The sequence below is a fragment of the Manis javanica genome, chromosome 7 (assembly GCF_040802235.1).
Source record: "Manis javanica isolate MJ-LG chromosome 7, MJ_LKY, whole genome shotgun sequence".
NCBI lineage: Eukaryota > Metazoa > Chordata > Mammalia > Pholidota > Manidae > Manis > Manis javanica.
In genome coordinates, this window is record NC_133162.1 from 135,561,525 (window position 1) to 135,588,455 (window position 26,931).

Genomic DNA, 26,931 nt, shown 5'->3' on the forward strand with positions numbered 1-26,931 from the left:
CCGCGGCACGCCCCTTCCACGGCCGCCGTAGCGGCTGCGCGCTTCCGCTTCCGGCGGGGTGGGTGGGGTCTTGTCGCACGAAGATGGCGGCCGGCGGCAGCGACGTGCGGGCTGGCGACGTAGAGGAGGACGCGTCACAGCTCATCTTCCCTAAAGGTGGGCCTGGGGCTGCCCGGCCTTCCCCGCGGACCCGCGCGGTCGCTGCCGACCTGGCGTTGCCCAGCGCCTCGCCCGAGGCCTGGCCGCGGCGGGGGGAGGAGGGGCCCGGGCGGCGCGGCAGGGCTGCCCTGGGACGGCGGACGCCGGCTCCGCGCGGCCCTGCGCGACTTCTGCTCACGGTTTGAGTCGTCTGTGCTACCCCGTCAACCGCGGGGTGCTGGAGGGAGGAGTCCGATACAGGGCCGGCACTGAAGTGGTAAGGACAGGGGCTAGGAACGTCTGTTGCCTTAGGGAAAGAGCCCAGCGTGGCCCGAGCCCAGCCTCGATTTGCAGAGAGGGGACGGGCGTCCGAAAGGGAGAATGAGGGAATAGGGGGTCAGGGAAGTGAAAAGGACAGCACGCGGGGACTGGTCCTTTAGAAGCCGTTTGCGTTTAACAGGCCCCTGCCCTCCACGGCCCTCCTGGGCTGAGAGGCGGACCCGGGCTGCAGGTGAAGTCTTTGGGAGCCTTCGGCTTTCACAGGCAGGCGCTCGGAGGGGGACCGTCCCAGGGTTGCGGCCTGTGCTGTTAGGAGTTACGTCAGTGTTTTGTTCAAGTCTTTATAGATCAAGGTTGAGGCCCGCTCGAGACCAGGGCTCACAGAAGCCTGGCCGGTGTTTAGTTAACGAGAGACTCTGTCAGATGGCAGCAAGTAAAGCTCATTTTGCTATCAGGGACCTTCCTGTGTGCAATGTCGTGTACTTCATTTGTAATTTAGAAACCCCAAATAAGCAGAAAGCTTAAGATTTTAAAATGCCATATCTTACCGGTACTGAAAAACACAGAGGAAACGGGGGAAACCTTAACCTCCCGTTTTAAAAATGATATCCACATAAAGGGGCACAGTAATTCACAATCACAATATAAGTTAGTCATGGGGGTGATAGTGCAGCATGGAGAATGTAGTCAATGATTCTAACATCTTTGTAGGTTGATAAATAGTAACCACACTAGAGAGGGTTAGGATTTAATAAGGGTAACTGTATACATTTGAAACCAGTATAAGGTTGTATATCAACAAGACTGAAATTTTAAAAAAATGATATCCACAGTAGAAAGTGAAGCTCTATACCACTTCACTCAGAGAAAGCTAGTGTCAACAGCTTAGTTTTATGCTTATTTGTAAATATGTAGATGTCCACATACATTTTTCCTTGCAGAAATGGAATTATGCTATGGAAATAATACGGCTTTTAAAAGATTTGATGATATATTGTATAGAACTCTCCTGTTCTTTAAAGGACTAGATAAAATTTAATGGCTGTACTATAATACTGCTTTTCAGTTGAGAGACTTACGGGTTGCTTCCAGTTTTTTATTTCATAGACTCAAGGTTACATAAGATAGCTTCGTGGAAGTTTTTGGCATAATGGAAATATGTTTGTTTCTTTTTTAAACTAAGAGGGAGATAGTTTTCTTATTTTCAAGATAAATTAAGCCAGTGTTTTACAGATGGTGCTGGCAAAACTGGACAGCTACATGTAAGAGAATGAAACTGGATCACTGTCTAACCCCATACACAAAAGTAAATTCAAAATGGATCAAAGACCTGAATGTAAGTCATGAAACCATAAAACTCTTAGAAAAAAACCTAGGCAAAAATCTCTTGGACATAAACATGAGCGACTTCTTCATGAACATATCTCCCCGGGCAAGGGAAACAAAAGCAAAAATGAACAGGTGGGACTATATCATGCTGAAAAGCTTCTGTACAGCAAAGGACACCATCAATAGAACAAAAAGTTACCTTACAGTATGGGAGAATATATTCATAAATGACAGATCCGATAAAGGCTTGACATTCAAAATACATAAAGAGCTCATGCACCTCGACAAACAAAAAGCAAATAATCCAATTAAAAAATGGGCAAAGGAGCTGAACAGACAGTTCTCCAAAGAAGAAATTCACATGGCCAACAGACACATGAAAAGATGCTCCACATCGCTTGTCATCAGAGAAATGCAAATTAAAACCACAATAAGGTATCACCTCACACCAGTAAGGATCACCACCATCCAAAAGACAAACAACAACAAGTGTTGGTAAGGTTGTGGAGAAAGGGGAACCCTACTACACTGCTGGTGGGAATGCAAATTAGTTCAACCATTGTGGAAAGCAGTATGGAGGTTCCTCAAAAAGCTCAAAATAGAAATACCATTTGACCCAGGAATTCCACTTCTAGGAATTTACCCCAAGAATGCAGCTCTCCAGTTTGAAAAAGACAGGTGCACCCCTATGTTTATCACAGCACTATTTACAATAGCCAAGAAATAGAAGCAACCTAAATGTCCATCAGTAGATGAATGGATAAAGAAGATGTGGTACATATACACAATGGACTATTACTCAGCCATAAGGAAAAAGCAAATCCTAGCATTTGCAACAACATGGATGGAGCTAGAGGGTATTATGCTCAGTGAAATAAGCCAGGCGGAGAAAGACAAGTACCAATGATTTCACTCACATGTGGAGTATAAGAACAAAGGAAAACTGAAGGAACAAAACAGCAGCAGAATCACAGAACCCAAGAATGGACTAACAAGTTACCAAAGGAAAAGGCACTGGGCAGGAGGGGTGGGAAGGGAGGGATAAGGGCAGGGAAAAAGGAAGGGGCCTTACGATTAGCATGTATAGTGTGTGGGGGGGCATAGGGAGGGCTGTGCAACACAGAGAAGACAAGTAGTGAGTCTACAGCATCTTACTACTCTGATGGACGGTGACTGTAATGGGGTTTGTTGGGGGGCACTTGGTGAAGGGGAGAGTCTAGTAACCATAATGTTCTTCATGTAATTGTAGAGTAATGAAAATAAAGTGAATGTAAAAAAAAATTAAGCCAGTGTTTTGCACCTGAGTTTTGCCTAGATACTTTTTACTTATCTTACTCATTGAAAATATTTGTTTTGGTAAAATCAGGTAGAATCTGGTACACATGAAAATTGCATTGAATCCTCTAACGTTAGATCTTAGATCCTATCAACTAACTGTCAGAGTCCTGAATATCTGTTACTTTTAACTGCTCAGCTGATGTAGGCATATAAAATGTTAGATATTTTAGAATATATGGAGATACATAGAAACAACAGTAAGTACTTAAGAGTTAAGGCAAGCCTTTACTCTAGGATTGAAGGTAAACAAACATATGATTATTCATTGAAGGACTGTCTTCTTGAAGGTTTCAGCCCTGGGCAAGTTCACTGTGGATGCTGTGAGATGGAGAAATGACAGTGGAACTGTTCTTGGTGTTAAAGGGTTTATACCCAGCTTTATTCTCAAGGCAGTAGGTCAAGCACTAGGATCATGTCTGTATCCAGCAGTCTGCAAGTCCATAGTCACCTCAGTCTCTGCCTCTGCCTAGAGCACTGGGGGGTAGCTCTTTATATAGTGGATCAGTCAATGATGCATTATTGCCTACCCATGTGAGAGCGGTAGGCCATTTACATCACCAGATAGTTTAGGGTCAGGTGAGGATTCTGGCCACAGGAACTTCCTTTTTCCCCCACAAGGACAAAGAGTGGTTGAGATGACTGAAAGCTTTTGGTGGGTTGTTTTGTATTTTTTAGTGGTAGTTTTCACAAGCATATTTTCCTGCAAATAAAATTTGTCCTTCACCCGTGTAATATAATTAACAGCAACTCTGTTGAAGAAATTAAGAAGTAAGGCAATTTTTCCCAAAAGGATAATATACCCAGTCCTTCCCTTCCTCCGCAAAAGAAATCCCCTAAAACCACATTGTACAGAGAAAAATGCATTACAAGACCATCTGAAATTGCCACCGTTACCACAAAGCACTTACTAGTGGTTGAAATGAATAATCCTCAAGAAAATTCCAAAATGAGGTATGGACCAAGGAATTGTTTTCCTTCTTACCAAAACAGGAATTAATAAACTGTGGCTGTTGTTCTTCAGACATCAGCTAAAATATCTGCAAAGAGAGAATAAAATGAAAATATCCTGACCTGTTTCCTTTGTTTTCTGAGTAAACTATATGTATGTAGTGTGTGTGATTCTACCAGAAACGGTTTGTTGGGGTTATCATGATGAGAGAGCGGTCCTGGGTCCCTGCTCTCCATAGTTGTCCTCCAGGTCAGCTGGGCTGCCTTGAGCTTTCACTGGTACAAAGGCCATAGTATGGCATATAAGTAGTACTTGAGCCTTGCCCTCTGTGAGGATTGGGATGGGTAACTAGTCTCCTGGTGTCCTGAAAGCCCCATCCCATTACATTTAACAGATAAATTTGGTTTAGTGCAGAAAAAGTGACATCTCTAACTTTGGTCAAATTTCTAGAAGCCTTTAAAGCATCAAAAGCTGCTTCAAACTTGGAGGTGATTCTTACTAGTAACTCTTGTGTAGACTCTTAATTTCCATTTTCTAAGGCTTTATTAATGCTGCAGCCCCAGAAGCTGAGGCTGACCCTCATTTATTTTAGCTGCTGCTTTGTCTTTTCTTTCTTTCCCCTTAAGTCACCTGCTATTTTCACTTCAGAGATTGGGGTCATACAATACTGAGAGTTAATGCCTCTCACACTCATCACAATATTTTCTTCACCTGTACACCACCTCAGAGGGTTGGACTGGAATTAGCTCTGAGGATCCTCTTGTCCAAATTCTGCTGCCTGTGGGTAGAAAATAGCTTTTGGTTGCCTATTATATTCAGGGACAATGAGAACCTCTCAAAAATACTGTTTTCTCTGAGACTCTCTTGCCCATGGCCCTGACACGTACTGTTGTGGAAAGAGAGTGAAGCTGTTGTGGTCTGGCTGGAGAAAGGGAGCCATTCCTCTGATGGAGGTATTAGCAGTTCCCCCAACAGTAAACACACCAGTATCATGTGGGAGTGCCCAAATTGCAAGTATAATTGTGGGTTTTCCTCACTATTGCTTGCTCCTCATCAGTGTGGTAGTACAAACATCAATTCTTGTTTATGGATGGTTACTACTCTGGAAGAACTCACTAGTAAGCAAAACGATGGTAAAAACCAACTCTAATACTTGGTAATAGTATCAGGAACATATGCTCTTAAATGACTGTAAGGGAGGAAATGTTTTCTTGAGGAGATAATAGCATATTTAACAATGTTACTCTGAAAATAAAGAGGTTGCCATATATTATATAAAAGCGATCAATGGATTTCTTTTTCACTTTTAAACCTAGTTTTTAAGGATTGCCTATAGATATTCATACTGGACAGGAGGATTATTATTATTTTGGTATCATTAATCTACAATTACATGAAGAACAATATGTTTACTAGACTCCCCCCTTCAACAAGTCCCCTACACAAACCCCATTACAGTCACTGTCCATCAGCGTAGAAAGATGCTGCAGAATCCCTACTCGTTTTCTTTTGTGTTCTATAGCCCTCCCCATGCCCCCCCACACACATTACACATGCTAATCGTAATGGCCCCTTTCTTTTTCCCCCGCCCTTATCACTCCCTTCCCATGCATCCTCCCCAGTCCCTTTCCCTTTGGTAACTGTTAGTCCATTCTTGGGTTCTGTGATTCTGCTGCTGTTTGGTTCCTTCAGTTTTTCTTTGTTCTTATACTCCACATATGAGTGAAATCATTTGGTACTTGTCTTTCTCTACCTGGCTTATTTCACTGAGCATAATACCCTCTAGCTCCATCCATGTTGTTGCAAATGGTAGGATTTCTTTTCTTCTTATGACTGAATAATATTCCATTGTGTATATGTACTCCATCTTCTTTATCCAGTCATCTACTGATGGACACTTAGGTTGCTTCCATTCCTTGGCTATTGGAAATAGTGCTGTGATAAACATAGGGGTGCATCTGTCTTTTTCAAACTCGGCTGCTGCATTCTTAGGGTAAATTCCCAGAAGTGGAATTCCTGGGTCAAATGGTATTTCTATTTTGAGCTTTTTGAGGAACCTCCATACTGCTTTCCACAATGGTTGAACTAATCTGCATTCCCACCAGCAGTGTAGGAGGGTTCCCCTTTCTCCACAACCTTGCCAACATTTGTTGTTTGTCTTGGATGGTGGCGATCCTAACTGGTGTGAGGTGATATCTCATTGTGGTTTAATTTGCATTTCTCTGATGATTACCAATGTGGAGCATCTTTTCATATGTCTGTTGGCCATCTGAATTTTTTCTTTGGAGAACTGTCTGTTCAGCTCCTCTGTCCATACTTTAATTGGATTATTTGCTTTTTGTTTGTTGAGGTGCATGAGCTCTTTATATATTTTGGATGGCAAGCCTTTATCGGATCTGTCATTTATGAACATGTTCTCCCATACTGTAGGGTACCTTTTTGTTCTATTGATGGTGTCCTTTGCTGTACAGAAGCTTTTCAGCTTGATATAGTCCCACCTGTTCATTTTTGCTTTTGTTTCCCTTGCCCGGGGAGATATGTTCATGAAGAAGTCGCTCATGTTTATGTCCAAGAGATTTTTGCCTAGGTTTTTTTCTAAGAGTTTTATGGTTTCATGACTTACATTCAGGTCTTTGATCCATTTCAAATTTACTTTTGTGTATGGGGTTAGACAGTGATCCAGTTTCATTCTCTTACATGTAGCTGTCCAGTTTTGCCAGCACCATCTGTTGAAGAGACTGTCATTTCCCCATTGTATGTCCATGGCTTCTTTATCGAATATTAATTGACCATATATGTTTGGGTTAATGTTTGGAGTCTCTATTCTGTTCCACTGGTCTGTGGCTCTGTTCTTGTGCCAGTACCAAATTGTCTTGATTACTGTGGCTTTGTAGTAGAGCTTGAAGTTGGGGAGCGAGGTCCCCCCACTTTATTCTTCTTTCTCAGGATTGCTTTGGCTCTTCGGAGTCATTGGTGTTTCCATATGAATTTTAGAACTATTTGTTCCAGTTTGTTGAAGAATGCTGTTGGTAATTTGATAGGGATGCATCGAATCTGTATATTGCTTTGGGCAGGATGGCCATTTTGACAATATTAATTCTTCCTAGCCAAGAGCATGGGATGAGTTTCCATTTGTTAGTGCCCTCTTTAATCTCTCTTAAGAGTGTCTTATAGTTCTCAGGGTATAAGACTTTCACTTCCTTGGTTAGGTTTATTCCTCAGTTGTTTATTCTTTTTGATGCAATTGTGAATGAAATTGTTTTCCTGATTTCTCTTTCTATTAGTTAATTGTTAGTGTATAGGAAAGCCACAGATTTCTGTGTGTTAATTTTGTATCCTGCAACTGCTGAATTCTGATATTTCGATATAGTTCAAGAGGATTATTTTAAGTATCAATGCAGGAGATTTTTATATGATGGTAAATACTTGAATTAGGTTAGTGGGCTACATTAGACCATAAAATGCAGAGGCTACAGCTTCTGCCGCAAGCTCAATGCCTAGTACATAATAGGCAGCGACCTGGGTGAATGAGCAAATATGAGATTTGTACAGGTACAAAAAATAAAGTTTAGAAAACATTGTTGATGTGTTTCCAGATACTTGGCTCTCCCTACATAAAATGATTCTTAAGTTTGAGAGTATAATATTAGCATTATGGAAATAGATTATGAGTTCATGCAAACTAAGAAATAATTGTTGTTATGCTGCATTTTGAAATCAGTAACAGGCCTAATTAGGATAATGATGTATTGGCATTTAATAGCACGTCTAGGTCAAGTTTTTGATGTCAGAAACTGTCTAGCCCAAATGAGTTATATTTTAGTATCACATGAAGTCCACTGTGCCTGGTGGTATGCAAGTCTGGATGGAGGTAAAGTTGGAGGATATGAAGCCTCTGGGTTTCTGCAGGGACAGAGACTTGCTGCTAGTCTCAGTGGCAAAATGAACATTTAGAAGCTAACTTGAAGGAATATTTTTGGCTGACATTTATTCTCAAAACAGAGTTTGAAACGGCTGAGACACTTCTCAACTCAGAGGTTCACATGCTTCTTGAGCACCGGAAGCAGCAGAATGAGAGCGCGGAGGATGAACAGGAACTTTCCGAGGTCTTCATGAAAACTTTAAACTACACGGCCCGTTTCAGTCGCTTCAAAAACAGAGAGACTATTGCCAGTGTCCGTAGGTAGGTGCTAAAAGAACACTTTTATTAATGCAGATTGTTGGACATCTACATGTAGGATCCTGGTGCCTCTTCCCCACCCTATGAGCATCATCTGTAGGATTAATGTCAGTAAAATAATGTCTATTGAAATGGTAAAAATTGCTTATGAGGCCAGAATCTTCTTTGGCCACCTTTTTCTGGACCCCAATCCCAATTACCTCCAAACAAAGTTAACTCCTGGTGGTTTGTTAGCCTTCCAGATCTTTTCCATACATTCTACATGTATATGTCCACCCACAGAAAACACATAGCATTGTTTTGTATGGTTTTTTTAAGGTGGGAATATTTATTCACCTGAAATGTCTTAGAGATCTTAATATGTTAGTGAATATAAATAAGGAGCATTCTTTCAGGATTTTTGCTTTACCTTTCAGAAGGGGACTGACTTTTGGCATTTTTTCCTAAGACATTGCTTCTCAGATTGGGTTGGAGGTACCCTGGAAATAGTGATGTGCTGGTATACGAGGCCACAGGGAAAACAGCACATCCTCCTCAGGTATCAGTGCTATTTGATGGTAGGTGATCCAGAATATTTATACATTAATGCAAACAAATAGCCAGCATATTGTAGAGTAAAACAAGATGTATGTCGGTTCTCCAATGAAATCATTGGACTTTAAAGCTTGCAGTGCAGGAAGTTCTTGGAGACTATGCCCCAGGTCACCTCTGGGTACCTGCTCTGTTATGGGTACTTTACTCTGGTGAAGATGTTTGAGAAGTACTGTCCTTAGGAAAAGCAAATGGACAGAGATTTATAAGCTGAAGGTTAAAAAATAATAATTCAGTGGCAATTAAATTGTAGTAAATCCATTTGATGGCTACTGTGTTGTCATTAAAAATTGTGGTAGAAAATGAAATTGAAAGATGTTCACTCATTTTAAATGTGCAGAAAATGAAGATGATAAAACTGTGTATAAGGCATAATCTGTTCTGAAGTGAAAAGATTGGAAGGAAATATGCAGAGAGCTCCCTTTTTGGGGTTACTTGAAAAAATGAAATCGGGCTTTCACATTTATAAAGAAAAGGTCTTAATATTATAAACATGTCAGTTCTCCCCCAGGTTAAGGTATATGTTTAGTGCCATTATAAATCCTCAAGAGGAGAGGGAGTTGGGGGTACACTTAATCAAATAATCTTAAATTTATAAGAATTGTCAGGAAATGTTTTTAAGAAGAGCAATGAAGGAGACTTCGCCCTACAAGATGTTAAAATACACTTAAAAGAGATGCTAATTTAAATGGGGACACTTTGGAATGAGAACAGATCATTGAAACAGAATAGGAAATTCAGGAACTGATTCAAGTACACGTCTATTATATTTTATGAGTCTAGTATATGGTAAAGGTGGCACTGTAAGTGGGAAAATATTTTAAAACAAAGTTTGAATGCTATACCTCATACCAAAATTAATTCATAAGAAATTAAAAGATTTAAATGTAAACTATGATGCATGAAAGTGAAATGTGGTAGCAGGAGTAAATGTGTATATCATCTTGACTGTAGCAGGCCTTTGAATGCGATGCGATTTGGAGGACGCCAGCCGACTCTGCTGGGCAACGGTCATGCTCATCACTGTGTCAGGCTCCGTGTAGGCTCTGAATAAATACTAGTTGAAAAAGCAAATGAATTGGCATAAATATCTTTAAGCTTTCCTCTGTCAAACAAAATGTCATATGTAAAATGAAGTATGAATAAATTGGGAAAGGATTGATATCCTTAATATTAAAAACTCTAAAAATAATGAAGAAAGATGACACCCAGTTTACGAAAAGGGACATAGTCCCTAACAGCTCAGTTTAGATCCGAACTTCAAATGGATGGCTAATTCACATGAAATAATGCTATTCTTCAAGGAAACCAAAGAAATGGTAAAATAGCTAAGTAAGATTAAAAATAATGAAAACCTGGTGTAACAAGTTGGGAGACAAGAAATTAAATTTATTGCTGGTGGCAGTGTATATTGGACAAGCCCTAATTTTAGGGCACTGTCTCTCTCAAAAGCTTTCAAGACAGACATATCTTTTGACTGAGTCAATCTGCTTCCAGGAATTTATTTTTTAAACATAGGTATCCAGCAAGTACACAAACAAATGTACATGAAGCTGCTGAAGTGTCCACTAGCAGGGAACCAATGTGTAAATGCAGGCACAGCCCTTGGTGGGATCTGTGTTCCTGGTCGAGTTACTGGAAACAGTTACTGCCTCGTGGAGTGAGGAAAAGCACATCGCAGGACAACAGTTATATTCTTTCTGTTTTAAAAAACTATACAAAGAGGAAGGGAAGGGGATCTCCATGAAAATGATAACATTGGTTATTTTGGGATAGAATTTCAAGTTACTTTCACCTTTCTGGTATTTTTGTTTTTTGCACTGTTTATAAATGAGCCTCTGTTCCTTTTACACGGAATCTGTCCAGATATATATGTTACATTGTGACTTTTTCCCCTTGTAACTAAGTTGTTTCTTTACAAAGTGGAAATAGCTTTATTAAGTGACAAAAAGTTACAAAACAATATGTAAGTCCATATTCTAAAACAGAAAAATACTTGGATTGGCGTACTAAGAGGGTAACTATAATTTTTTTTTAGATAGTGATAAGGGTAGCTTTTATCTTTGTCTTTTTGTATTTTCTAAATTTTGTATAACTAATATACTTATAGTAAAGTGGTGAATATAGTAAATGTTTTGTTTCTGTACAGATAAAGTCTTCCTGAAACCAAATTTACCATTGGACAAGCTCTATTTTAAGAGATAGATGTGGGAAAAGCGAAGGTATGACTTGTGTTGACTGTGTTCTGTCATACAGTCTGAATGAGCATTATATTCAAAATGAGATGCAGTTTACAAATATATTTGTATGAAGTGTTTTTTATTTTTTATCTTTAGTTAAGATAAATTTAAAAGAGAATTTCCTCCAAGTCAAAGTTCTTAATAGTTTGGCACATCTAACAATCTTAGCAGAGAGAAACAAAATTAATTCCTGGGGGAAGGTGGTAAGTCCTTGAGGAATGTAGTGATTTTTCAGAAGGTACGAAGCCAAGCTGCTCTGCCTGTTGTGCTTGCCTTGCTGTTGTCGCCTCTGCCTCATTTCACCGTGGCTTCCTGTTCTCTGAGCCTAGGAATGGGCAGCGATTTGAATCTGGGATTTGCAGCCAACCTAGCCACAATGAAAAGACTGCAAGTGCATAATGTTTTTTCTTCCTTGACAGCTACATTTGATCCTCTTTTCCTACTTATCATTCTTTGATTTTTGTTTTTGTTTTCTTTTTTATTTTCTTCCCTGTGATCAGCTTGTTGCTCCAGAAGAAGCTTCATAAATTTGAGTTGGCCTGTTTGGCCAACCTTTGCCCAGAGACTGCAGAGGAGTCCAAGGCTCTGATCCCAAGGTGAGTACCAGTTACCAGTTGTGATGAGTTCTGTGTGTATTGGATAAATTCCTCCAAGCAAAGTTAGTGTCTGAAGGGAGTGTGCCTGTAGAATCTGGACAGACAGCACCAACACTGAATGAAGTGCCTGTTTTCACAGAGTATGAGAATGATTGTTTTATAGCATGTCACCTGTTAGCAAAAACATGGAACAGCTGAATGTCTCATGCACTGATGGCAGGAGTGCAAAAGAGTAGTCACGGAGAGCAGTTTGGCTACATCTTGTAAAGTTAAAGATGAGTATATCCTTTGAAAATTCATGCAACATCATACACAGCATCAACAAAAAGGGGCAAAAATCACATGATCATCTCAACAGATGCTGAAAAAGCATTTGAAAAAATTCAATATCCATTCATGATAAAAACTCTCAACAAAATGTGTAGAGGGCAAGTACCTCAATATAATAAAGGCCATATATGACAAACCCACAACCAAGATCATACTTAACAGCAAAAAGCTGAAAGCTTTTCCTCTAAAGTCCGGAACAAGACAAGGATGCCCACTCTCCCCACTTTTATTCAACATAGCACTGGAGGTCCTAGCCACAGCAGTTAAGACAACACAAATAAAAGGCATCTGAATTGGCAAGGAAGAAGTTAAACTGTCACTTGTTTGCAGGTAACATGATATTGTACATAAAAAACCCTAAATAATCCATCCCAAACTACTAGAACTAATAATTCAGCAAGGTTGCAGGATAAAACAGAATCTGTTGCATTCCTATATATTAATGATGATCTAGCAGAAAGAGAAATCATGAAAACAATTCCATTTCCAATTGCATCAAAAAGAATAAAATACCTAGGAATAAACATAACCAAAGAGGTGAAAGATCTACCCTGAAAACTAATGACACTCTTAAGAGAAATTAAAGAACACACCAATAAATGGAAATACATCCCATGCTCTTGGGTAGGAAGAATTAATATTGTCAAAATGGCCATCCCGCCTAAAGGAATCTACAGATTCAGTGCAGCCCCTATCAAAATACTGACAGCATTCTTCAACAAACTACAAACAAATAGTTCTAAAATTCATATGGAACCACAAAAGACCCCGAATAGCCAGAATAATCCTTAGAAAGAAGAATAAAGAGGGGGGGGTATACTCCCCAACTTCAAGCTCTACTACAAAGCCACAGTAATCAAGACAATTTGGTACTGGCACAAGAACAGACCCATAGACCAGTGGAAAAGAATAGAGAGTCCAGATATTAACCCAAGCATATATGGTCAATTAATAAGTGATAAAGGAGCCATGGATATACAATGGGGGAATGACAGCCTCTTCAGCAACTGGTGTTGGCAAAACTGGACAGCTAAGTGTAAGAAAATGAAACTGAATTATTGTCTTAACTCCATACATAAAAGTAAATTCAAAATGGATCAAAGACCTGAATATAAGTCATGAAACCATAAAACTCTTTAGAAGAAAACATAGGCAAAACTATCTTAAATATAAACTGAAGCGACATTTTCCTGAACATATCTCCTCGGGCAAGGGAAACAAAAGCAAAAATGAACAAGTGGGACTACATCAAACTAAAAAGCTTCAGCAAAGGACACCATCAGTAGAACAAAAAGGCATCCTGCAGTATGGGAGACTATATCTGTAAATGACATATCCGATAAGGGGTTAACATCTAATATATGTAAAGAACTCTTGCCTCAATACCCAAAAAGCAAATAACCCAATTAAAAAATAAGTGGAGGATCTGAAGAGACACTTCTCCTAAGAAGAAATTCAAATGGCCAACAGGCACATGAAAAGATGCTCCAAGTCACTACTTATCAGGGAAATGCAAATTAAAACCACAATGAGATATCACCTCACAACAGTTAGGATGGCCAACATTGAAGAGACCAGGAACAACAAATGCTGGCAAGGATGTAGAGAAAGGGGAACCCTCCTATACTGCTGGTGGGAATGTAAACTAGTTCAGCCACTGTGGAAAAGCAATATGGAGGTTCCTCAAAAAACTAAAAATAGAAATACCATTTGACCCAGGAGTTCCACTCCTAGGAATTTACCCTAAGAATACAAGAACCCAGTTTGAAAAAGACATATGTACCCCTATGTTTATTGCAGCACTATTTACAATAGCCAAGATATGGAAACAACCTACGTGTCCATCAGTAGATGAAGGGATAAAAAAGATGTGGCACATATACACACTGGAATGCTATTCAGCCATAAGAAGAAACTAAATCCTACCATTTGCAGCAACATGGATGGATCTGGAGGATATTATGCTCAGTGAAATAAGCCAGGAAGAGAAAGACAAGTACCAAGTGATTTCACTCATATGTGGAGTATAAGAATAAAGACAAACTGAAGGAACAAAACAGCAGCAGAATCACAGAACCCAAGAATGGACTAACAGTTACCACAGGGAAAGGGACTGGGGAGGATGGGTGGGTAGGGAGGGATGGGGGGCGGAAAGGAGCATTATGATTAACACACGTGATGTGGGGGGTCTGGGGCACGGAGAAGGCAGTATAGCACAGAGAAGACAAGTAGTGATTCTATAGCATCTTACTATGCTGATGGACAGTGACTGTAATGGAATGTGTTGTGGGGACTTGATAATGGGGGGACTCTAGTAACCATGTTGCTCATGTAATTGTACATTAATGATACAAAAATTTAAAAAGGATTGTATATCAATGATAACTTAAAAAAAAAAGTATATCCTATTACCCAAAAATGCACTCCTGGGTCTGTGCCCTGAAAGCAGCTCATGGAGATCTACGAGGAGACACGCGTCCCAGTTTTCAGTGCTGTTTGTTCAGTGACAGCAGACACTTGACAGCAGTCTGTCAATCAACTAGAGGATGGATAAAGAAATCATTGTATGATCATGCAGTGTTTATCACAGAGCAGTGAGAAGATTTATGAGTTGGAATAACAAGACATAATATCAGCAAATGCTGAAGCAGATTTTGAGTGGAAAAGTTGTAGGATCCATACGACACCATTTCTTAAAAAGTTTAAAAGTTTACCTTGCTTTCAAATGCATTTACATTTGAAAGTGTTAACAATATGTATAGGAATTATAAATACCGAGTTTAGGGTAATGGAAACCTCTGGTGATGGATGGGAGGGTATTGGGATAGGAGAGCATTACAGAAAGCTATCTGTTTTTCTTGTTATGTTTGTTAAACTTCAAGTAGGAATGACTATTAAGGTTACCTTATTTCTATACCTTTTATATGTTTGAACTACTTCATGAGTTTTTAAAAGGAAGGGCAGGAAGGAAACATGGTTGAAAAATACAGGGTTAAATGGGAAAGTGGGCAAGTGGTGCTCGGGATGAACGTGCATTATGAAGAGTCTGGGGAGCATTGTCTGTCGCCGACATACTCATTTCCTTTGGTTTTCGCCTCTAGCCTGGAGGGGCGTTTTGAAGATGAGGAGCTCCAGCAGATCCTTGATGATATCCAGACCAAGCGCAGCTTTCAGTACTAACCTGCAGGCACCCCTGCTGCCGAGGGCGCCACGCCCCGTTCCCCTGCAGGAGCCACCTGGGCTTCCTTTGGGTGGAACAGCCCTGCTCGCTCCTGCCTTGGGTTGCTGTTTCAAACTTGACTGTTGGACTGTGACCATGTCATCTTTGAGAGGCCCTGTGGTGGCTGCCTGTTGGGAATGGGGGAGGTGCGGTGCATAGAAGCTACGCTGCTGACTACCTCATCCCTTTGTTGTTTTTGATTCCTAGTACTTCATGTTTCCATTTCAGTATGTTTATGGTTTTTGAAACAATACTAGAACATACAAAGCTGGTATAAGAAACAAAAGTCTTACCTAGTGCAAAAAGAATTAAATCGACCAGTATCATTGTTTGAAATTCTTAAAGAAAGAATGACCATTTGAGAGCCTTGGCATCATTGTGCTTAACCCAGAAACAGGGCAGAAGCACGCTGTGGAGGGCAACCCCGTTCCAGAGAGGGTAAGTAGGCCAAGTATTGTGAGGCCATAACCTTGGAAAGGACGGGCATGGTGGGCTTTTTCTTTTTCTTATGTGTTGCCGAATGTAGATTGGGAGTGAGTGGTCCTCGAGAACTGTCCTCTCACTCTCAAATAAAGGTATTTCCTTCATGGGCCAGACCTGAAGCTCTGAGCGCTTTGAAGACTCTTATGGGTCGTCCCTTGCTAAGTAGCAGTTCTCTGCCTTGCTGCTGAGCTACAGGTGCCCTGTGGTCGGGCACCACAGGGAGGAAGGGAGCTTGCCCCTTCCTTGAGCCACTACTGTGAACTCACTTGATCTAAGGCTTGTTGGGGGAAACGTTAATGGTTTAACTTTCTACTTTGATTTTTCTGAAGGGAAACTTTTCTGTTTTCTTTACAATTTGAGGTTTTTTCCTTTGGAACATTTGTTGGTTCCAAATAAATTGGTGATCCAAGGAACAGGTCGGAGGAATAATAAAGTTGGCTTTAAAAGTCAACATAGTTTTATATCAGCTGCTGGCTAATACAAAAATAAAATACTGTTATTTTCATCAATTTTTTAAACTTCTGAAATGAAATTTTGATTATTATTTGAAGGAAATAATCTTTTCATCCTTGGACACCTTCACATCTTTGAGATTTATCTGTGTTCTCAGTTGTGAAATGTGGATATTAATGGCATGTATATTCCATAGATACTTTAAGATTAAGAAAATTATTTAAAAGAGCCTATTGGTGTCTGACATTATGCCCCATAAGTGTTAGCTGTTATTAGTAGCTCAGTCAGATGCCATGATAAATCAGTTTGTTTCATAGAAAATCTTTCAAGAGTTTGGTGGCATACCAATCAGTACTGGTAGCAGGCTGTGAGGACCCAGTTGCTTACTCTTTAAGTCTGCACAATTACTTCTGAAGAGAGGCAGTTACGTGTGCAGGTTGGCACCAGGCGGTGGAACAGCAAGAACAAACGTGGACGACAGGCCTGAGTTACAGTTTAGGTGCCTGTGCCATGTGGGCCACCGTCCTCCCTGGTGATTCCTCCTGTGGACCAGGAGTCTGAGCTGAGAGCATTTGAGTACGTGAAGTGCCTGACATGTAGCTAAGCACTCATACATGACAGGAAGATGGTTAGAAGCAGATTTCAAAACAACTCATACCAGGGAATTACTGTGGAAGCAATTTTGTGCTATATTACAGATTCAAAGCCTGGACATTCAGTTTCTGGACATTGTTCTTTACGGTTCTGGACAGCATCATACTGTTGAGAGTGGTCATCAGGAGACCCTGCAAAGTCCTTGATCATCTGTGAAAAATTGTTAGGCTCCCAGAATGTGCAAAAGCAGAATTTGGGGACGCATTGAAACAAAAAGATGTCATGTTGTCAAACCATCACTTAGCAAAAGACTAAAGTAACCAGTTGAAACTTTTCTGAAAACTAGTCAGTCTGGTTTTAATAAAATATTAAACTTGAGGCTTGGAAATCAGCATTACTGCATGGGGCCTGAGCACAAGCTGTTCTTTAAAATTAGTGTTGTAAGCATACTTACAAAAGCATTAAAGCCTACATTAAAGACTTATATGTGAATAATCATTGCAGCATTATTAACAATAGCCCCAAACTGGAAACAATCTGAATGCCCACCAGCTGGGGAATGGATAAACAAAATGTGGTTCTGTGTGTACAGTGGGATGATGTCTGACGATGAAAAGGAGCAGAGCTCTAAAGAAAGCAAACCCAGGAAGCCCATGGCATGTGCCAGTGGTGTGCCAGGTATTTTCAGCTTTTTATTTTAAACATACAAAAAAGCTGAAAGACTAGTACCTTGATCACCAATATGTTTATCATCTAAATTTAACATTTACATTTGTAAAATTTCCTTTCCTCTATTAGAATTTTGCTAGGAAGCGTTTTAAGGAATGCTTCATTGAAAAAAGCATGCATTTTTTTAAATGTACTTTCCTTACTAAGCACTATTGCACTTAGAAACATTGACAAGAATTTCTTGGTATTTAGTATTTAGTTTGTACTCACATTTCCCCAGGGGAGACTGGGCCAGAGATCAGTCCTTGTGTTGGTATAATTTTTAGTATTACACAAATTATCATTAAGGATCTAAACTGACCCTTGTGAAAAATACTAAAGAAATACATGTGGCTATTCTCCTCGTGTTACTGTAAGGAGCTCTGTCTGGATGAAAATACTACATGAAACTCCTAGATGAAGAGTGGACCTTGACAGACTGCCAGGGCTACATAGCATTTGATCACTAATGTGTCTGCATGCGATTGTCCATCTCAGCAGAAGCAGAAGGGCAGTTTGGGACTCATTTGGCAGAATGGGTGCGTGGTGACAGCAGGGTGATTGTAGTTTTGCCGTATACACCCCCAAACCTGGAATACTGTTCAGACTTGAGTTGTGTGTGATTATTTCCCTGGGCACAGCACTTAGTAGATACTTAGTATGTTGAGTGAGCCCTCAATTTGAGAAGTAAATGTGGAACTGTGGGAAGAAGTCATGAAATTGGAGGAGAGGGCTCCATGAGATAGGAAGGTGGTGGAGAAACAGCCCATTAGACACTGGAGATGTTTGAATGACAAGGCAAAGGTGTTCAACAGAACTTCCTGCAGCATACAAATATTCTGCATCCACACAGTCCATGGTGGTAGCTGCTATGCGTGGCACTCACTCTTGGGACTGAGGAACTGAATTTTAAATTTGATTTAATTTTTATTTAATAATTTAAATAGTCACATGTGGCTGGTGGCTACTGTATGGGAGAGCACAGCTCTCAGTTCATGACTAATGTCCCACAGGCCATTGAAATCAGGATTTCAGTAAAATCAACAATGCTCACAAGAGCAGCAGTAACAAAAGTACCACTCATCGAAACTTGGCCTTCAAATTTCTGAGGTCTGAATATGTCTATCACTCTACGTTGCTGAGTTCAGTTTTTCTGTATAATACGAGTTCAGTTTTAAAAATCTGCCTATTACTGAAGCTCATAGACAAAATTATGAAAGCTCATCATAATTATCAAAGACAAAATTAAGGAAACATTTGGGAATAGTGAAAAGATAAATACTTCACATTTTGGTGAGAGCCTCTTTTCCTAACTACTTTTGCCTTTTCATTAGGCTGACAATGTATATGTTGAATTTTAAAAAATGTATCTATCACCTTTTAGTATTTCCAGTGTTCATAGTTTGTAATTCTACTAGTGTGTTCTAAGCACATGATACCTCCATATTCAAGGCTGTTGTCCTTTTAAATTCAACCTCTGTGTTCTGAGCCATTATCAACACCAGCCCGCGACCACACAGCCCGTATCCCAAATACATCCTGTAAATAGAAAACCTAACAGTTCCCCATATTCACAAGCAACTGGAAGTTATGACATATTTGTAAAACAGTGCTGTCTAAACTTAGTGATAGAAGAAATTAAAAATAGACATGATTATGTAAAGTAAACCATAAAATCACTAGCTTAAAAAGGCAACCAACAGACTGGTAAAATTTATAGCAGAGAAGATGGGGAAAGGCGAAGATGTTTATTTTACAAACAGCTGTCAAAAAATAAATTTTGGAATATTAAGGCCCCTATTTTAAAAAGGAGCAAAGGGTATAGACATAAATTACATCCAGTTACCAACAGGGAAATGTTCAACCTAATTAGTTTCAAAGGAACTTAAAATGTGATGTTTTTGTTTATTGTAAAAAAATGGACAAAAGGAGAACACTCTTGGCATTTCAGGAGCAATTACTTTGTGTCAGGTGCTGTTCTGTTCCTACAGGTAAAGAAACTGGACAGGATGCCAACTCTCAGTCTGAAGCCTTGGGGACAAAGTAAAAAGAAAACATGCCCCGTTTGCCATGCATTGCCATGTGGGCTGAGTGTACTCCCCCATGGTGTCTTCCTTGGAAGTTACATCCTCCATATTTTTTTAGCTGCTGCTCTTAAAATGTAACACAATTGTCTTTAAGTCTTTATCCTCCTCAGTAGTACAAAGACACTGTTGTGCTTTTTTTTTGTTCATTTTGTTATCATTAATCTACAATTACATGAAGAACATTATGTTTACTAGACTACCCGCTTCACCAAGTCCCCCCACACACAAACCCCATTACAGTCACTGTCCATCAGCATAGAAAGATGCTGCAGAATCCCTACTCGTTTTCTCTGCATTGCACAGCCCTCCCTATGCGCCCCCCCCCACATTATACATGCTATTTGTAAGGCCCCCTTTTCCCCGCCCTTTCCCCCCCTCCTCCCCGGTCCCTTTCCCTTTGGTACCTGTTAGTCCATTCTTGGGTTCTGTGATTCTGCTGCTGTTTTGTTCCTTCAGTTTTTCCTTTGTTCTTATGCTCCACAGATGAGTGAAATCATTTGGTACTTGTCTTTGTCTGCCTGGCTTATTTCACTGAGCATAATACCCTCCAGCTCCATCCATGTTGTTCCAAATGGTAGGATTTGTTTTCTTCTTATGGCTGAGTAATATTCCATTGTGTATATGTACCACATCTTCTTTATCCATTCATCTACTGGTGGACACTTTGGTTGCTTCCATTCCTTGGCTATTGTAAATAGTGCTGCGATAAACATAGCGGTGCATCTGTCTTTTTCAAACTTGGCTGCTGGATTCTTAGGGTAAATTCCTAGAAGTGGAATTCCTGGGTCAAATGGTACTTCTATTTTGAGCTTTTTGAGGAACCTCCATACTGCTTTCCACAATGGTTGAACTAATCTGCATTCCCACCAGCAGTGTAGGAGGGTGCCCCTTTCTCCACAACCTCGCCAACATTTGTTGTTTGTCTTTTGGATGGTGGCCATCCTTACTGGTGTGAGGTGATATCTCATTGTGGTTTAATTTGCATTTCTCTGATGATTACCAATGTGGAGCATCTTTTCATATGTCTGTTGGCCATCTGAATTTTTTCTTTGGAGAACTGTCTGTTCAGCTCCTCTGTCCATACTTTAATTGGATTATTTGCTTTTTGTTTGTTGAGGTGCATGAGCTCTTTATATGTTTTGGATGACAAGCCTTTATCGGATCTATCATTTATGAATATATTCTCCCATATTGTAGGGTACCTTTTTGTTCTATTGATGGTGTCCTTTGCTGTACAGAAGCTTTTCAGCATGATATAGTCCCACTTGTTCATTTTTGCTTTTGTTTCCCTTGCCCGGGGAGATACGCTCATGAAGAAGTTGCTCATGTTTATGTCCAAGAGATTGTTACCTATGTTTTTTTCTAAGAGTTTTATGGTTTCTTGACTTACATTCAGGTCTTTGATCCATTTCAAATTTACTGTTGTTTATGAGGTTAGACAGTGATCCAGTTTCATTCTCTTACATGTAGCTGTCCAGTTTTGCCAGCACCATCTGTTGAAGAGACTGTCATTTCCCCATTGTATGTCCATGGCTCCTTTATTGAATATTAATTGACCATATATGTTTGGGTTAATGTCTGTAGTCTCTATTCTGTTCCACTGGTCTGTGGCTCTGTTCTTGTGCCAGTACCAAACTGTCTTGATTACTGTGGTTTTGTAGTAGAGCTTGAAGTTGGGGAGCGAGATCCCCCCGACTTTATTCCTTTTCAGGATTGCTTTGGCTCTTCGCAGTCATTGGTGTTTCCATATGAATTTTTGAACTATTTGTTCCAGTCTGTTGAAGAATGCTGTTGATAATTTGATAGGGATTGCATCAAATCTGTATATTGCTTTGGGCAGGATGGCCATTTTGACAATATTAATTCTTCCTAACCAAGTGCATGGGATGTGTTTCCATTTGTTAGTGACCTCTTTAATTTCTCTTAAGAGTGTCTTATAGTTTTCAGGGTATAGGTCTTTCACTTCCTTGGTTAGGTTTATTCCTAAGTATTTTATTCATTTTTATACAATTGTGAATGGAATTGTTTTCCTGATTTCTCTTTCTATTAGTTAATTGTAAGTGTATAGGAAAGCCACAGATTTCTGTGTGTTAATTTTGTATCCTGGCACTTTGCTGTATTCCAATATCAGTTCTAGTAGCTTTGGAGTGGAGTCTTTAGGGTTTTTTATGTACAATATCATGTCATCTGCAAATAGTGACAGTTTAACTTCTTCTTTACCAATCTCGATTCCTTGTATTTCTTTGTTTTGTCTGATTGCCGTGGCTACGACCTCCAGTACTATGTTGAATAACAGTGGGGAGAGTTGGCATCCCTGTTTTGTTCCCGATCTCAGAGGAAAAGCTTTCAGCTTCTGGCTGTTCAGTATGATGTTGGCTGTGGGTTTATCATATATGGCCTTTATTATGTTGAGGTACTTGCCCTCTATTCCCATTTTGCTGAGAGTTTTTATCATGAATGGATGTTGAATTTTGTCAAACGCTTTTTCAGCATCTGTGGAGATGATCGTGTGGTTTTTGTCTATCTTTTGGTTGATGTGGTGGATGATGCTGATGGATTTTCGAATGTTGTGCCATCCTTGCATCCCTGGGATGAATCTCACTTGGTCATGGTGTATGATCCTTTTGATGTGTATTTTAATTCGGTTTGCTAATATTTTGTTGAGTATTTTTGCATCTACGTTCATCAGGGATATTGGTCCACTGGTGTGCTTTAATTCTAGTCACATATCATCACCCGATTGCCCTCTCTCCCCAGTTGTGGCTGCACACACATGTGCACACACGCATGCATGCACACACACACAGTGGTTGCTGTTTTACAGTTAATGTGTAGATTTACCCACATTTTTACCAACATATTTGTGTATCTTTGCACCCCCTTTCCTTCTGGGTTTTCTTTTTCACTAAGACCCTCCTTTGAGTTAGAGCCTGAGGGTAATCATTCTCAACTTGCCTTTCGCTAAATGTGTCTTTCACCCTCTTTTTGAATAGTAGTTACAGAATTCCGTATTCTACACAGACATTATCTTTCCAGAGTGTTTTGGAGCTAATGTTATTCCACTGTCATATGGCCTCTGTTGCTAGTAAGAAAGAAACCTAAGTCTTAATGTTCCTTTGGAGGTACATGTTGCTGATTGCTTTTATGATTTTCTCCTTGCTTTCTGTTTTACAGTGTCACTACATGGTGTAGGTGTGGACTCATCTTTACTCACCCTCTTTAGTTGTCTGGATTCACATCTCCTGTGATCTGGGACTGTGCCTAGTCATTGTCGCTTTATGCAGCTGCTTTGCCATTCTCTCCTCTTATCCCCTGCCTCACTTGTATTCCATCTGTACTCAACTCTCTTATTCTCAATAGCTCTCCTTCTCTCATCTCTGTCATCTCTTTATCTCTGAATACTATATTTTGGTAATTTCCTCAGGTCTGTCTTTTCAATCACTAATTCTCCTGTTAGCTTTGTCTAATCTCTTTAACATATCCACTCAGGTTTTTTCCTAACAGCTTTACTGAAATATAATTTACATACCTTAAAGTTCACTCACTTAAGTTGTACAAATCAATAATTTTTAGTGTATTTATAGAGTCATGCAGCTGTCTAGGAGTTTAGGACCTCCCATCACTCCAAAAAGAACACTCTACCCAATATCAGTCACTTCCTGGCCCCTCCCCCATTTCCATACTCTCCAACTCTAGCCACTAAGTCTTTAAACATATTTATTTTGTGTTCTCTTTCAGACTGGGTATCTCAAGCTCTTGATGTATGCCCTTCATTTGACTTGTTACTTTGATCTTTGATGGGGATTGCTGTGACTGTGGAAATGTTGCCGTATTGTAGGAGTGTTCCTGCAGAGGGGTCTGCACTTTTCTCAGGCCTGTAGTATCAAAGTCCTGGGAACGTTTCTTACAATAATTTCTCAGCTTAGGGATTCCTACACCATATGGCAGTGTAAATTTGAATTGAAACCCACATGTGGCACTAGTTTCAGGTTTTGATTTCTCAGAGGAGGCTTTTTTTTAACCCCGAGCCATGGATACTAACAAGCATCCTGTTCTGGGCCTGTGAGCAGAGCCTGCCTTTCACTGAGGGGACAGCCCTTCAAGATCTTGGCTTTATGTGGGGGGCTCAGCGCTTTCTTGCATGCCCAGCCCTAAGACCCACCTGGGGATAAACTGAAGCCTTCAGCCAGTCAGGCCTGACACCGCCTCTCTGACTCCGCCCCAGGTTGAGAGCACATCTGTGAACTTGACCACTCTGACACTCAGTTCTCAATTTGATTCTTGACCCTGGAGGTTTCCCTTGGTTTTCTGGAAGCTCAATTGAACATTAGCTTTTTTTTTTTTTTCCTTTTGCTGGTAGTGGTGGCAGCAGGTATATCCTGTCAATCAATATAGCATTTCTAGGCTTTTGTGTCATGAGGTTAGTCTGCTATCATGCTCCAGGCAGTATGTACATGAATGTATGTAAGATAACTTCACACCCACCTGTCCTTCTGCAGCCCAGCCATAGTGAACTTCTCGAGGGACCTGAAACTGCCAGCGTTGCCTGTTGTGAGCAGAGCCTGCTCTCTCCTGGAATGTCCTGCCCCTCTTTTCCACTTGACAGATGGCTTCTCGACCTTCAAGACTCTGGGTGGCCTTTGTCTCTTCTGTAAGACTCCTTTAAACTCCCTGCATACTGAGTTGCTTACGCTCTCCATGTGTATCTCAAGTACATTCCACATGGCTTTCATTAGTGGGTAAATACAAATTGAATACTTGTTAGCTCTCAGGCAGTCCCAGGCTCCAGGATACTGGGATGAGCAAGGCCAACAAGCCACTTTCTTTCAGGAAGCTTACAGTCCAGTAAGGGGACATAGTGACATGAACAAACAGGGTAACTTCCAGTAGTGACAAATGCATGAGCTTGAGCGATGAGGAGGACGAGTTTACATTGTTGGTCAGAGGCTTCTCCAAGGTGGCCAGACCTGTGAATTGTGGGGACTGAAGCCACAGAAGGTGGGAGTGAGCTTGGGAAAGACAAAAGGATAGCAGCCTGGAGGTCAGTGTGTAGCTATGTAGGGAAGGGTCGTGAGAGGCTGTGGAGGGGGAACTTTGGAGAAGCAGCTGGCTGGGGATGGGGTATTGGGAAAGGCACTGAGGGGGAAGACACTGGTGCATGTTTGCCAGCTGATGGGAATGACCTGGGAGCTGAGAAATTCACTGTGGATGGAGGATAACCAGGAGCAAAACCCCCCAAGAGAAGAAGAGAAATGGGGTCCAGTGGCCGAGTGGAGAGAGACAGTAGGAGCAGAGACAGTTTTCTGTTTTAGTAGGAAAGCAGGCAGATAACGTGTGTAGAGAGCTTGCATGCAGGTTAGATCTGGTCCTGTGAAGGCAGTGTCACCGGGCTCATTCACGTGATATCCCCGTGTCTCATGGGCCTAACTATCCCTTACCCGCAGAATCTGTCCATCATCAAATATCCGTGTCCAAGCCCAGTATGGAGCATTTCATAACCACCGCAGTACTACTGGAGCCAACCGACCGCCCGGTAGCGAGGGCCGCGGGAAGAGAGGATGTCACCTGGAGGACGGGAGTTTGAACCAGCGGGTGGAGGGGTGGGGGTGCACATTGCCCGCAGGCCCTGGGGCGTTCCGTGTGCATCTATCAAAGGTGCTAGAAACCAACGAAAGTACAGAAAGAGGGACCTTTTTAAAGGGGGCTGGAGTCACGGAAAGAAAACTGCTTCCAAACTTTAGGAAGAGCAGGGATGGCGGAAGAATGAAAACCAGGCACGTGACACCACGGACTTCTGGTTTCCTCTGGTCTCCACATGGGCTTCACTCCCTCGTCACTTCCTACTTCCTTCCGTAGAGCTAAGAGCCGACTTCTAACTGCTCCTGAGTGTCATCTTGACATCCTGCCACTTGACAGATTCGCTTCTGGCTCTGTTTGGGCCCAGATGTAGAAATCCAAGGGAAGGGCTTTGAATAATCTGGTTTCTGCCTGGTGCCCATCTCTGGAGGTGGTCATAGAGATGGGATCTCTGGGAACTTTGCAGCCCAAGGAACCGCAAGGAGGTGGAGGTGATGTTTCCGGATGAGGGAATATGTTCATGGCAGGTTATATAAGGAAAAGCATCCCCCCAAATGGATCAGTACTATGAAAATGTTCATACTCTGAGAGTTGTCTTGTATACAGGGAAAGCTCCATATCCATGGCTGATTGTCACTAGAGAAATGGCAGTTAGGATCCCTTGCTCATGTTAGTATCACCTGCTAAACAGGTCAGCCTTTCTCAGGAGCTACATAGTTTACAACCAAAATATTTAGGCTTGGATGGACATTATGCTAAGTGAAATAAGTCAGAGAAAGGCAAGTATTGTATTATGTAAATATTGTATTACTGTATCACCTATATGTGGAACCAAACAAAACTGAGCTCATGGATACAGAGAACAGATTGGCAGTTGCCAGAGGCAGGGAGTGAGAGGTGAGGAAAATGAGTTAAGGTGGTCAAAAGGCACAGTTTGGACCCAGATTTAGAAATCCAAGGGATTTCCTTCGAGTTACAGGATAAACAGGTCCTGGAGATGTAATGTACACCAAAGTGACTGTAATTACCGATCCTGTATTATATATTTGAAAGCTGCTGAGAGTAATTGTAACTGTGTGAGGTAGAGACCCAACAGAAGTGCAGAAAGGAGACTTTAAAGTTAACTGGATTTATTGTAGATATCACTCCACAATATATGCAAGTATCATTAACACAAGTTTTTTAAATTTGATTTGAAGTGACAATTAGATACTCGAGTAAACATACACAAAAGAGGTAAACATTTGTACTTCCTAAAGGGACATTTGAGAATTGAACTGAACTTCTCGCCCAATTTACTTAAGCTTGGGGAGGAAAGGGCCCATTGCCCACCTCTCCTTTCTCCGGCCTGGAGGGGGAAGACAGCGGCCTCGCGACCCGCGACCTCCGGGTGGCCCCGCCTGCGAACCCTGCTGGGCGGGGCTCCCAGAACTTCAGCGTGGTTTCAACGGCGCCACTTACGGGGCCAATCGGCTGCTCTCCCACCTAGTCACACGCGCACGGGTTACACGAATTCACCGCGGAGGACAGCGCCGCCCCCACCTGGAACCCCAAAGCGTTCAACGTCTCTGTGCATTTCGGGACCCGATTCAGAGGCCGAGAGTTGCATGTGCCTTTGAGAAACCCAAACCATCATCTTATGTCCTGCTCTTGGTGGGTACAAATGGGATGGTGTAAAAATATGTAATAATAAATAATGATAATATATGTATTTTAAATGATTAACCATAACACTAATATTATCATTAATAATAATAGCGTGCCTCCCTATATAAGATTGCACAGAGGCAACTCCTGGCAAAACTGACCGCCTTTTCAGGATCTAGTCAGAGCTCACCT

The 26,931-nt window shown here is 41.0% G+C and overlaps 1 protein-coding gene across 3 annotated transcripts; it reads left to right on the forward strand.

Moving 5' to 3' along the window:
- Nucleotides 1-26,813, forward strand: POLR2D (RNA polymerase II subunit D). Of its 3 annotated transcripts, none has more exons than XR_012133452.1 (5): nucleotides 1-156; nucleotides 8,036-8,216; nucleotides 11,545-11,640; nucleotides 15,072-15,628; nucleotides 24,960-26,813. XR_012133452.1 is itself a non-coding variant. In XM_073241640.1 (4 exons), the coding sequence occupies exons 1-4, from the start codon at nucleotides 84-86 to the stop codon at nucleotides 15,148-15,150; spliced, it is 429 nt and encodes a 142-aa protein (XP_073097741.1). In that variant the 5' UTR covers nucleotides 1-83; the 3' UTR covers nucleotides 15,151-17,204. The 3 variants fall into 3 exon arrangements, 1 of the variants encoding a protein (XP_073097741.1); XR_012133451.1 differs by lacking the exon at nucleotides 24,960-26,813 and adding an exon at nucleotides 16,825-17,204; XM_073241640.1 differs by lacking the exon at nucleotides 24,960-26,813 and having other exon boundaries at nucleotides 15,072-17,204.
- Nucleotides 26,814-26,931: the final 118 nt, after the last annotated feature.

Excerpts from the sequence above, each read along its gene's own strand:
- POLR2D (XM_073241640.1), top strand. The coding sequence starts at position 84 with ATGGCGGCCGGCGGCAGCGACGTGCGGGCTGGCGACGTAGAGGAGGAC. Across the intron at positions 157-8,035 it reads ACAGCTCATCTTCCCTAAAG|AGTTTGAAACGGCTGAGACA; the intron begins GTGGGCCTGGGG and ends TTCTCAAAACAG. Across the intron at positions 11,641-15,071 it reads TCCAAGGCTCTGATCCCAAG|CCTGGAGGGGCGTTTTGAAG; the intron begins GTGAGTACCAGT and ends TTTCGCCTCTAG.